At 43.6% G+C, this 13642-nt stretch overlaps 1 protein-coding gene across 1 annotated transcript in view; it reads right to left on the reverse strand.

Annotated features, from left to right (window-relative positions):
• Positions 1–871: 871 nt before the first annotated feature.
• The window catches only part of iqsec2b (IQ motif and Sec7 domain ArfGEF 2b), a 29746-nt gene continuing 16975 nt past the window's right edge, over positions 872–13642 (reverse strand). Inside the window, exons 2-14 of the mRNA XM_006794142.2 lie at positions 9046–9340; positions 8577–8894; positions 7261–8315; positions 6988–7149; positions 6588–6710; positions 6311–6477; positions 6017–6156; positions 5801–5926; positions 5596–5695; positions 5334–5495; positions 4979–5173; positions 4710–4759; positions 872–4412 (exon numbers count right to left, since the gene is read on the reverse strand). Coding sequence (XP_006794205.1) covers positions 3237–4412; positions 4710–4759; positions 4979–5173; positions 5334–5495; positions 5596–5695; positions 5801–5926; positions 6017–6156; positions 6311–6477; positions 6588–6710; positions 6988–7149; positions 7261–8315; positions 8577–8894; positions 9046–9340 — 4069 coding nt within the window. The 3' untranslated portion in view covers positions 872–3236. The remainder of the gene's footprint in view (positions 4413–4709; positions 4760–4978; positions 5174–5333; positions 5496–5595; positions 5696–5800; positions 5927–6016; positions 6157–6310; positions 6478–6587; positions 6711–6987; positions 7150–7260; positions 8316–8576; positions 8895–9045; positions 9341–13642) is intronic.

Here is a 13642-nt window from a genome sequence, read left to right on the forward strand (position 1 = left end):
CTTTTATATATTAAAGCTATCTGAACTGACTGTAACATCATTCATTGTTAATATACCTGTAAAAATCACTTATTGTCATTTGGTCTGGTTTGGTCTCAGGGTGTTTGTGTTGCTTTAGAGTTTTGGTCTTGCCAGTTTCACTGTTCTTCTTATTCTCTTAAGTCTTTTTTTTAATGTATTACTCCTAGGTATAGTTTTTGATTTCTAATTGATATTCTCTGTTATTACACTTACCCTCTTTGGTCAGTTTATTAAGTACAATTTGTCTTAAGAACTGCCTTAATTCTTTTCTCACATAGATTAAAAATGATGATAGCATCCCACAGTGACTGCAGATTTGGAGCTTTTCTGGTTTCTAACCTCTTTAATGTCCCCTTGAATCTTGTTTGTGTGAGCTTTCTTGTCTTTGCATTTAGTTTGATTTTCATAATTCCTGTTCTATGCTGATAGGTTGTCATGTTTTGTTTCTGCTGTTTCCACTTCCCCAGTCAGGCCCCTGTGTGCAGGTAGTCCTGCCTTGCTCTGTTTTGTCAGATCATCTGTTGTTTGTCATGAGTTGTCCATGTAAGTTTCCCATGTTCTTTGTTAGTTTTTGTTTCTGTGGAGTTTTTTCTCCCCTCACATTTTGTTGCATTATGGACTTTTATTATCAGATTTGTGATAACACTCACTTCTTGTTTTACATCATATTTTTGTAGCTGCATTTGGGTTGACTTGAGAACTGAAACGTGGAACGTAAACTTTTCCCCTTTGACTTTCATTATTACGTATATTCCTCTTTATCTAGGAACGACAATTCTGCTTATGTTGAATATTTAGTGGCGAGGTCTGTTTTAATGCATGTACAAAATACACACAAACACACATCACATCACTGCAAGGACACTTTAATGTATCAGAAGCAATAAATATTCACATCTCAATTCTCTATTCTTTCAGTACACATAGTACATACACAGAAAAAAACAAAATTGTTTCCTTAAAATAATATCCATAAGTGAACTGACATATAAACTTTTTTTAGGCTTTAATTTAAATCACGTTAACTCATTCTCTCACCCTTAGTCTGAAATGATAAGAAAAGAAAAAGAAGTTGATATTCCTTTTGGCCAACATCTCATATCCCTGTTTTTTATGTACATACTTAGTGGCACTCACATGCACGCACCTGAATACAGAATGGGAGCAGTTCATCCCATAGTTAAGATAAGAAGCCTATGTATATTATAATATGTACATTCAGGTTTATACAGTACAATCTATTCAATAAGTGCAGATATATTCATGCAAATAGAGTCAAAAAGGACACCATAAAGAAAAAAGTAGCCAACACATACTTATAAAATTCTTCATTTAATACTCCCGACTCTCTCCAAAACTTCTTAAAACCTACTTTTGATGATTCAGATCATCCAGAAATTTGGCATATTCTTCCTGTAGCTTACGTCACCTGCATTTTTATACTTCCCTTGCTCAAATATTCACGTCTGAATCCGATTATACACGCAGTTTTTCCTTTGTAATCAGTGGCACTGAAGGTAATCTACATCAGTGCTCAATTTTTACTTCAAAATCTGCAGTAGCAAAAGGAATGACACTAACACGAGGCCCACAGAGAAGGAAAAAAAAAAAGAACAGGAAATACAGTATGCACCTGTAGGCTATTTTACATTCTTGACTCTTGTTATGGTTTCTAACAAGAAGCCCTCAGCAAGATGCCAAGGCATCAGAAAACGGTAGCAGAGATTTCTGAAAGTAGCAGGAGAGGGAGGATTAGAAGAAGGCCATTTCTGACTTAAGACATCACGTGTGCAAAAACCACAAAACTTCATGTAAAAGCGTGCTTGTTTCAAAACAAAAAAACACACAATGAATAAATTTGATGAGCGCGATATGGGGCACTGCGTATGCACCCTGTATGAAAAATTCACCAATTTTTACGATCATAATTAAGCCTTTTAAAATACTGGGAGAGTCATAAGAAAAGAAAAAAAAATAAGGAAACACTAACTGAGATTCATTCTGTAGATTCAAGTTTTTGTCAAGTCACACCATTCAAGAGGTTGTGGCCCTGTTTGCAAACAGAACAGGAAAAAAAGAGGAATGGTGTAAATGTTCAAATCGATTTGAACAAAAACTAAACCTCCTTCTTTATCCTGAACAGTCAATAATACTAATCATTATAAGATGAACTGAATAAAACCATGGTACTATGAAAAGAACTCACACTTCACATATCTGAATACCCTCAACTGGATATGGCAAAGTGAGGGAATCTCTATGTGAATATACTCTCTAAAACCATGTACAAACATCTGCTGATATAATTACTCACTGATCAAAACAATTATTGGACAATATTCATCATACTCATGGCAGGTATATTATAATATCTATAAAACAGCAAGAAGCTTCATAAACATTCAAAATATATTATTATTTGTCTCATTGATTCCCATACCCCACGTTGCATTAGAAAGCCCGGTGACATCTGTTGACGTGTGAAAGACCAATAAGCAAAAGACTGTCAGAAAACTGTGCACTGGTTTTAGAAGTTTTAGACAAAGCAACATATCTGAGGTCTTCTTTTAGAAAAAAAAAAGATGCCTGTCAGCAAAGCGTAACCTGCAAGAATGAACAGAGACATCATGAAGCCAAGTAAATTATTGCAAAGTCAAGGGGCAGTTTTTAATGCCAAACTCCGCTGGAATACATTTGGTGGTTCAGTCCTTATTTACATGCCCACGTAAGCAGGTGGATACCTATGGTCTCCAGTTTCCCAGTGCCACATTATCACATCTTTGTACTGTACATGTAAATAGTCTCATACAGACTCAACTAGACTCCAAACAATTAAAACTGAGGCAATATATCTAGATATAGATTTAGTTTCATCTTAAATATATGGCTATAGACTTCTCTGATTGTGTGTGGGGAAACGTGTGGTGTGTGTTTTTGTGTAATGTTGCACGCGTGTGTGTTTCTGTGGTGCCGGTTCAGGTTTCAAGGATGCGTCCACAGGCCGTGTCGTTTAACTCTAATTGTGCTTTCTGTCTCCGTCTACATATGTGGAAAACGGAGGTGAAAGTAACAGAGACGGAGCAAACTTCGTTTCCTCTTCTCAGTGGCGCTGCTGCTGTTACTTTCTGTCCTGGCAGATTTGGTTCTAGGCCTAGCTCTGCCCATCTCCTCCAATCTATCATCTGACCTTTGAACTCTGGAGCCCCACATCCTGCTCACACTACGGTACTTATCCGGTTGATAGGCTTGGATTTGGAGCTGCCCCCTGTACCGGTCGCTCCAGCCCCTGTCACCTGCGGCCCCTGCTGAGGCTGCCCGGGGTGCTGGGGGGGGTGAGGGGAGAGAGGTGTAAGAGGGGTAAGGGGGGACGAAGGGGGGGGTAAAGGGGAGTGTGGTGGGGGAGGGGGGATAGAAGAAAGAGGAGGGTACTGGGGCAGATACGGGCCGGCGGAGGCTGCGTGATGCGCATTGACGGTAGCGGATGGTAGATTGTGGGGCAGAGTGCCGAATATGAAGTGTGTTTGGTGGGTGCTGTGGCTGACTGGGTGTGGTGTGTGCGCGTGTCCTGGGTGGGTTTGGGAGTGTGCGTGGGGGTGGGAGAATGACAAGGTTAGTGGAGGTTTGGTACCAGGGCCGCCGGCCCCTCTGACAGAGTGTGTGGGCTGCACGTGGTAGAGGGCGAACTGTTGGTTCTGGGAATGTTGGGAGAGAGGAGAAAGGGGTGGGGGACATCCCACCACCATGTTGGCGTAACGACCCGGAAGCCCATGCTGGGAGAGCTGGGAGAGATGGGCCAGCTGCGGGTGCTGGGCGTGCGGTGGGCCAAGCGGTGGACGACAGGGTAGAGGGCCTCTCTGTATAGTATGAGGGGGCACTCCTGGCAAAGGAGGAGGGACAGTTTGGACATGGTAGCGATGGTGATGGTAGTAAGGTGGTGGCGGCTGCACGGTGCCCGCGTGACAGTACTGTGCGTGAAGTGCCTGGAGCTTGGTAGCCCCCCCTTCCAATTGGCATAGAGATGAAGGGGAGTGAGGAGGGGGCCCTCCCGTAGTCGGTGGGGGGACAGGTGCGGGGTAGGGTGGTCCCGGTGGAATAAGGGGCCCTGGTGGTTTGGCGCGTTTGCTGCCGAATAGGGAACCCAGGAAGGAACCGCTGTTGTTGTTGCTGCTCCCCCCAGGGCCGCTCCCCGCTCCTGCTCTCTCTGCACTGCTGGAGACTCCCCCAGCTCCTGTCCCAGCAGTGGTATGTTGCTGCCCCGGCCCACCCCCCACCCCCGTCCCGGGGCTCAGGATGGGGCGATGAGGCCGGAAGTCTTCTGTTCCATAGCAACCAGGAAGCACACCTGGCAGTGGATAGCGCTGGTGAGGCTGTGGGCTGCTAATGATGGAGCCCTAGAAGATAAAGTATCATCGAGTTTTAGAATAAACACTAGAGTCTTGCAATACATCCCGGTTCCCGCTTATTATCACACACAGGAAATAATTGTATCTGGAGGTGGAAAACATGCTAGGGTAAGTATATACGCACATAGTCATGCAACAGGTGTCAGTCCAGGACACACACACATGCATGTACGCGCACACACCATGTACATACAGTACTTGCTCGGGAGGATAAAGAACCAATGGGGGAAAATGCAAATCTAGTGAAGGTTATAGGTCTAATTCTAGTCTTACATAAAGACTTACTTCCATTGTACTGTCCAGAGAACCAACACTGTTCCTGCGACCACGTTTCCCTGTACCCCACCAGGAAGAACCAGGTTAGCAAAGCATGAAAGATTGGAATATTTTTTGCAAAAAAAGGCAAGAGTTGCATAAGCTGTGTCTGACTGTCAGCAAGAAAGAGAAACAGGCTGTAGCAATAGAAACAGAGACCAAAATCATGCAACCCAATTCATCCCAGCTGGTAGTAATGTAATCAAGCTGACCCTGTCTCCGATGAGGCAATGTCTCACCTGTATCCGATAGGTCCCTGAGAGAAGAGCTGAGCGCTGTGCGTTTGAGACCCTCACCAACTGAGCAATTGTCATCAAAACTCGTTCTTCCCAAGGTGCCATTCACAACATCGCTCTTCACACCTACGCCTCCTCCAACCACACCTCCAGTTAGCAAGCTGGGCCGCATCACACCTTTCTGTTTCTCCAGTTCCGCTGCACATTTACACACAGGGCACAGGGGGGATTGGAAATAAAATTGAGGCTTAGCACAGAGAAGAATGACCAGAAAGGATGTGAAGAAAACGAAACATTTTGACTGACCAAAAAGTAACATTATGGTTTACAGGAAAGGCCAGCAGATGGGGCTACTTACATTCAACTCTGTATTTCTCCATTTCTTGCACTTCAGCAATACTCTCCCTGAGGTCGCTAACAAAGCGGGTGCGGTCTTGCTGACTGGGTGCCATAAACACAATAAGAACCTTCCTCTCTCCACCCAGGACTGCTGAGGTCAGACGGATGCCATGAGGGTAGTCTAGATGGGGGGGGTGGGGGGGAGCAGAAATAAATACTCTTGTCATCACAAAATGCACTTAAGAACAGTTAGAAGGTGCAAAACAGAGATCGCTTCTTACATGAGTTCTGGAACATGTGCACTTGCATCTCAACCAAAGGGAAAGATTGTCTGAAACTATAAGTCACTGAGGTTTTCTTCTTCTGGAAGATTTTTGTCACCTAGTACACAATAGAAATAGTATAATGAATTTTTTTTAACAGGTACAGGAAAAACTGACCGCTTATCTGTTACATGATAAAAAAAAACGATAATGTAAATCTTACCACGAGCAGGTCATTAAAGAGAAAGACCTCCCGCTGGTGCACTCCTGTCCTCTGAGGTCTGTTAGGGTCAGGCACCTCATAGAGCTGGCAGCAACACACCAGTCTACGATGGGGAAGGGACAGCACCTACATAGACAAACACAGTACAAATAAATGACAACTTTTAGCTAAATAGAACGATATATTAAAGAGCTTTGTATTACAGGATAAACTCACAGGCTTCTTGCCCACAATGACTCTTTCCACTGCCTGTACTTGGGACACGTGGTCATCATTGGTCCTTAGCTCCCATTTCTGTATTCTCTGGTAGATCCCAACCAGCAGGTCTCTAGGTATGTCCTGGCCATTGTCTACACCTTGAGTGGAACCAAAGAAAGCTATTTTAGAGTTGTCACACAGAAAACGTATAATCTAGGAAATTCTCACAACTTTAGCCATATTTTAAAAGTTGCAATATGTGTTTCATGAGCTCATGTAGAGGGTAATTTGATCTTTTCTGTCCAGCAGCACCTCTCAAATTCTTGATGAAATCCTCTAGTTTCATTTTCCTCTCAGGTTTGACATTGGGACTGTACATATCTGTGTTGAGGAGGATTATGGCGAAGGCCAAGATGAAGATGGTGTCGGGATTCTGGAACTGTCGAACCAGGGTCGGATTACACACACAGTATCTCTGACTGAAGACAGAAACAAATTTTGTGTGAAAAAATAAAACAAAAAGATTATTTTCATTTTGACGCAGCATCCAAGCGACTGAAATGAATCCCTTTAGTGATCTATAACAAACCTGAATGCCTCTATAAGCCGCTCTACTTTTTGGGCTTCTCCTTGAACTTTAATCTGTGCCTGGAACTTCCTCAGAGCATCATCGATGTCCATGCCTGAGAAGTCCATCTCATCCACCACACAGCTGAAACACACATGTCAGAAGTTACAGATGACACGTCTCTACCCTCCAACTTGGATATTAAGAAAAATGAATCCTATATATGGGCAGGAGATTAAAGCTGCTTCAAGATTGCCTCAATTTAGACTTGGCATGAAATATGTGAGATGGAGTGTGCGTATACACTGACATATTTTTGGGCAAACTTTCTGAAGTTACAAATGTAGATGGATTTGGATCATTCAGACATCTGTGTCTGACACGTTTTAATATATTACAGCCGTCTGTCTCAAATACTCACTCTAAAACATCTTTGTTGAATTGTTTCTGTCGGTTTCCCAGAAATTCTCCAATCATCTGCCTGCTGAGACCCTTTCTCTCCAGAATGAAGCGAGCAATGCCAACAGGAGTGTCAGACACAAAACCTCTTTCTATCAGGTACTGGATCCCCTTCTCTGGTTTCCTGTTGAAGAAAACCCACCAAGGACATTTCTTTTTGCTCCAGTATTACGACATTCGACATATTTTTCTCAGTAAAACAGCTACTTGTGTTGTGTTTCTTAGTATGTCTTACTTGTTAAATAGATTAAGACCAATACGGTACTGGCGTCTCTGCACCACGTCACTGTTGAAGGGGGGCGAGTCCCAGCTATGGCGGCTCTCCCTCTGGTATGTCTGCTTGCCCAGAGGAGGCAGAGGCTCCCGCAGGCTGTCCTGAGATGAGGAGCCTGAGCTGCAGTTGACTGTCTCATTAGAGTTGGTCGTGGAGTTGAGTGAATCATTGTCTCCATCGGAGCAGCACGGCTGCTCCAGGCCCCCAGGGGGCAGAGCTGTAGAGGACGACGACGACAGAGGGGTGGTAGGAGGCTGCTGTGGGGACGAGGATGATGAAGGTGTGTCAGGGTACTGATGGTGGTGTATAGGGTGGTGGTGATGGTGGTGGTGGGCTGCCACCTGGTGCGGGATATGTGTGGGTATGGGTCTGCCAGGAGCTCGAGTCTGGCCCTGCGCAGCTGCTGTGGAGGTGGTTCGAGGACCTGTGTTGGGGGAGTGTTTGAGGGTTCCCTGAGGGGAACCTGCACCCACACCTGGCTCCTGCTCAAAGACCAGCGTTCTGCTCAGAGAGCCTCGGTCTGAACGATCACTCATGTCCACTGAGCTGTCGCTGGGCGGCTCAATAGTGAGGAGAGGCAGGTGTGCACCTCTGAGACGATAGTCTCTACACTCTGTACACGGGGTGCTTCGCCGACTGTTACTGCTGCCGCCTCCCTCAGTGTCCCTGCTGTCCTCTCGCCCTCCCACACCGCCACTAGGACCCCAGTACTCTGTATCTGTGCTGCTAGGTGCCCGGTCAAGGGACAGAGGGGAGGATGGCATACCATCATCCATATAAAGGGTGACATCACTGTATGAAGTAGCTGTACTGTCACCATGCATACTGAGTCCTCCTCCAGCACCCCTGCCTCTTTCTCCCAAACCTCTTTGGGAAGATGGGTTGCTGCTGCTGCTCCACACACACTCCCCAAAGTCTTCACTAATCCCTCCACCCTCCTTGCTGCCCTCCTGGGAGTCATCGCGACCTGCACGGCAGGTAAGGGCATCATCTATGGAGTCAGCTAAGGATTTAACCTAGAGGGAACAGAGGGTGAGCTGTTATGAGCGCACAGTTTTCACACATCTAAAAGAAAAGAGGAAATTGTCTAAACATGAAACGGTTTATCAGTAGTTTGCTTGTAAGGTCTAAGTTTGACAAGACAGGGGACGCTGGTCAAGTTTGGTTCATTATAATGTTTCTTTGTTACTTTCTGTCTCTGTGACTACCTTCATATTATATAAAACTTAGCATTAAATGAACTTGACGATGACTACTGAAAGAAACAACACTCTTACCTGCTTGGAGAAGGAGTCCTCTAAGTGGGTGTAGTCTCCTGTGCGGTCTGGATCAGGAGAGTGAGGAGGCCCCACGGCCACACTGTGGGTGAAGTTTGTTTGTGTCTGGGCCTGCTGCTGAGGCTGGCGCTCATCAAACGAATACTGCAGTCTCATGTTGGACAGGATGATGCGGCGCGTCATGCGGCTCTCTGAAGCTGAGCTTCTGAGGCGCTCAAAGTTTTTGTTCATGCGATACTGTCTGAAGGCTGTCTGAATGGTCTTTGCTGCTCTGCGACTTACAAAGGAGCCACCATATTTTCTCTCCAACATCTCCACCTGAAATAGGGGAGGGTTAAAAAAAACACAAGGTAAAGGACGGAATCACAGTCTGAATGCTTTGCACCCATACTGCTCCAGTGAAAATATGTTTCCTACTGCTTACTGCTTTCAAAGAACACATTTACAAATATATTCTTGCGACTGATACCTTCTTATCCTGCAGATCTGTCGATAGTTCATAGCTGTCTGAAAGAGCCTTGCATCTCTTGTTCTCCTCTTCTTCTTGCTTGCGAAGAGCCAAACTTGCAGGTTGGTGGCGTGTTCGCAACGCCCAGGCCAAGCTGGCTGAGCTGGAAGCTGTAACGCATGAAGGGCCCCTGGAACCGGAGGGAGCGTTGCTGCTGCTGTCACTGTAGCGCTCTGAGCCTCGAAGGTAAGGCGTCTGGCTGAACGAGGTGTCTTTGTGGGTGCCCGTTTCTGGACACTGGGATTCCCCTTCCACACTGCAGAAGAAAAAGGAGCAGAAGCTATAAGAAGGACTCACAAGCAGCTTCACTAAATATTCCAAAAAAAAGACTTTGAAGTGTGTTAAGTCTTAAATGGAGACTGAATGAAAAATTCTGTAGGATAGACTTAAAAACATACTAACAAGGACTTACGTGTAAACTTTTGAGCGGTGCAGAACTAACCATCTCTTAGTGGAGCTCATGATGAACTTATAGAAAAGCAATATTCTGGTTACTTTCAAGCAGTGCCAGTCCCGAGACCTGACAATATTGCTTGCCTGGAGAATAAATAGGTAATCCAACAGATATAAAAGGTCTCTGTCATGTATCGTCTTTCTTAAGAGTCCAGAGGAGTAGTTAATGTACTACCAAGCGTTTCCAAGGTTAGTAGTGTTTATGCACTTTTGCACTCTCCTTGTTTGACAAACATAACAGTAACCAAATAAGTGCCAAATACCAGCAGCACCATGCTGACAGGAAAAAACAGGTTAGCGCTAGCTGTACGACAGGCACCATCAGCTTAAATACTGGAATTAAATTCACGCAATTCCTTCCAAACTCACTCACTCAGTCCATTATGCGGCTGTAAATGCAAGCAGTTAAGAGTACCGTCGTAATCCAACTGAATCCTATTTCCAGTCAGGATAGCAATAACAACAAAACCTCTCAGATATCAGTTAGTCCCAGAAGTCCTTCAGTGTCCTGTTATCCAGATTTGATGAGACAAAATCCACCCGAGTCAATCACTCAGTGTGTGTTTAGGAGAACAACTGCTGTCACATGTCCCTGCCTACATTTCCTTCTTGTGTTAGCCGCACCCCCTTCAGAAAGTTGTGTCCTGTCCCGCAACAAGGCACAGAGTGTGCAGCAAGGGTCAAGGATGTGTGGGAGCATTAGAGTCAGCAAGTGAAACAGATTTTGGCAGTAAAAGACTGGTTTTATAGTGTTAACCTTCCGTATTGTTTAAGCTCTGCATCACACAGTAATTCACATGATAGAAACATGACTGAAAAATGACTCTTTTGACCATTTTAGGTTTGAGTGGGTCACTCAGTGTCCTCCTCCCTCCCTCCCTGAGCTGTCGCTGTTCCATTGGATCAAAGAGACTTCCTGTTGTTAGTTTAGTTGGTAAAAACAAGACAAGGAAAAGTCTTCACGGGCAACAAGGAAACTATTTTAATTTGTTTTGGTTTTGATGTTGTAAGCGATACTGTTGAAATTCAAGCCCCGCAGTTCGACCGACTTAGAGTCGTTGCTGTCGCCAGAAGGGGAAAATAAAGGGCAGGGTTTTTAAGAAGGACATCCAGTGCCTTCAAGCAAAACATGACCTAACTAATTTATTGTTGAGTCTAACAACAACTCTAAGAAAAGCTTTAATATGTTGCATAACACAAGAGTCATGTTGAAACACAGTTTTAAAGAAGCAATTCTGACATCTACAGGATAGCCCATATTACCACAGTTAAGACAGGATCCACATATATTATATTGTGAATGCGTAATAATATATTATAATTACACCGTGCTCAAGAAATTCATCACAATACCAAGCTATGCTTTGCTTTCATTTTCAACAAGTTTTTGCGTATACCTCCTCTTTCTCTGTGCAACATCATTTATCATTCCTCCTCCGCTCCTTAAATAGAGAAACTGAGAAGCGGGAGGGGGTTGCTTGGTGACGGTTGCTGTGGGACCTTTGTGGGCGGTTGTTAGGAAGAGAAGCGTGGTTACCATGACAATGTATTGACTGTTATCACCATTTCGGTGGGTGTTGAAGATGCTCCACAGGTTGTGAATGACGGTCTACGTAATAGTTGCCTTTTTACGAAAACACTAAAAGTAAGATATTTGTAAAGAGTGAATCATGAAATTACTGTATGGTCTAAACTTGCTATTTTCGATAGATCAATCCTTGGATGAATCGTTACTATATTTATGTTGGTTATTTACACATTGTCTTGCATAACCTGTAGGAATATGAAATTCTGTCTAATTCAAAGCGGCTTCAGTTGGCTTCTTTTAAGGAAACTGGCCACACAAGTGCCTCTGCATAGCATCAACAGGTAGACTACTGTATGATTTCCAGCTTTGCACGTCACTTGGAACAAATGCTACTTTCATTCAACCGCGTACCTAAAATATGAACTGAAAAGGAATATTAGAGAACTACAAGTCCAGTTCCATATACCTGTCTCTGAAAAGGCATAGCTGATCCCCAGATTTGAGCTTTTAAGCTCTTTTAAACTCATTAAAAAGGAAAATCTAAAAATGCAAACCAAATGTAAAGGTCACAATTTCTCCACTGCCACCAAATAAGAGATCAACTATATGGATTATGTGACCATATAACTGTGTTATTCATTTGCACAGACTGTATGCTATAAGACGGGTGCAAATATCACAGATTCTTTCTTTGTTTGAGCGTGGGGAGAACATTTGTCACACTGTAAAATATCCAGGTTGATAAAATATTAAAGAAAACATTTTTAAAAAATTCTCCTATCTAGGTGCAGTGCAACCCACGTCCAACTGTGCATGCAATGCTCCCTTAAAACTCTGGCTATTTTTATTTTCACCTGAAAAAAAAAAGATTTTCTCTCAGATTCAGTCAATAACAGCTACAAAACGATAATGCCAAACTGCACAAGCTTCGGCTCAAATATCCGAGAGATATTTGGGAGACATTTGAAATATATAATGCAATTTCTTTTAGCCCTCATCAGATCACAATAATGTTTTAAACCCTTCAGTAATTGTTTTTTCTTACTTCACAAATAGCCTAAATAAAATCCTCAGAATATGTCACTAAAGCAGACACTGATGCTATCAAACCTGTTCTAAAACTGAACTGAAATGCAACCTCAACAAAGTTTATGCAACAGAAATGAAGCACAGCAGGCCCTATAGAAATGCTACACTTAGGCAGCCTCTTTACTGAATGTGCAACTTTCAAAAAACAAAAAAATAACAGCTGGTTATGTTTTACAGTTACTGCCTGCTGGTGCAGGGACCTCCCCAGGGGGAAAGAGTTTAATTTGGAGTTCCCTGCAGTAGGAGCCAGGCAGTAATATGCGGGAAGAGACAAGACCATGATATCTGAGTAAAAAGTTTGTTGTATAAAACATGAGTGTGGCCATATCGCAGCTGGCATCTGAATCTCATTATTTATGTAGGAAACACTGTATTCCTGTTACACAGAGAGGCTCTCTCTAGAGGCTTCCGCATAAAGACCAGCCCAGGGTTTTACTACCTCCTATCATTTAATTGGAGATGGGACAGATGGCTGGAATTTCATAAACAGGAAAGAGACTGCTGATGGTGTTTTAAAAAATTACAGAAGTGGGTTATAGAAGTGAAATTGATAACAGGGCAGATGAGAGAAAGTGAAAAGTGTATGGGAGCATGCGCTGTAAAGGACAATGCCAACTTCATGCAATCCCCCGCCTTTTTTCCCTTCATCATATAATATTGATGTGCTGACGGTGTGTGTATGTGTGTTTGCCTATGCGCTTATGAGAGAACAGCAGTAGGTCCGACTGTGCTATCGAACCCCCATCGGGACATGGAGGCTGAGGGATTAGCCTCTCCGCTGTCTGCAATGAGATGCCAATAATTGCATCGATCTGAACGTTGACTCATTTCCACCTGAGCATAGACTCGGCGCAGTTATCTCATATCCTTTCTAATCTCTTCATCGCTGAGTTTTTGTGTTAATTTTTCCATTTGTCTCCGAGCTTATTACCCAGTATAACCCCGCCAAGCTGAATGTGGACAACGAAGGATAAAAAGTGCAGCGCAGACCTTCAACAAGATCCAAGCTAATTACTTTGGAGATGTGATGTGATAATATTTGCCATTAATTTCAGGACTTAAAGAGATCAGAAACCACAGAAATGAATCCTCAGCCGGAGCAGTCAGTATTCTCTTTCATGGCCAAACTGAAAGGAAACAATAAAATCATTCATGGGTCAAATCGGAGCATTCCTGCACCGCCAACACTCTCCAGCCATTTCACCATCTCAACCCATGAGCTTCCCATCGCACACATGAACACTTTACACTTTCTTCCTACTACCTGGAGCCTCCAGTTCAAAGCCCAATAAAGAGGTACTTAATGAAAATGTTGTACAACTTGTTTGGAAGGCTGAGAATTGGCAGCATTTCTTAAACCTTAACTCATCAGATAATCTCTGGCACTAAAGCAAAAAAGAATGAAGAGATAAGTGTTGTATAAAGAGACAAGGTGACAAGATAGTGTAAACTTTTATTGGAAACTGACTTCGTTTTCTCGTCTCTTAT

Source organism: Neolamprologus brichardi, chromosome 20 (genome assembly GCF_056152115.1).
Source record: "Neolamprologus brichardi isolate AB-2024 chromosome 20, ASM5615211v1, whole genome shotgun sequence".
In the NCBI taxonomy this organism is placed as follows: Eukaryota; Metazoa; Chordata; class Actinopteri; order Cichliformes; family Cichlidae; genus Neolamprologus; species Neolamprologus brichardi.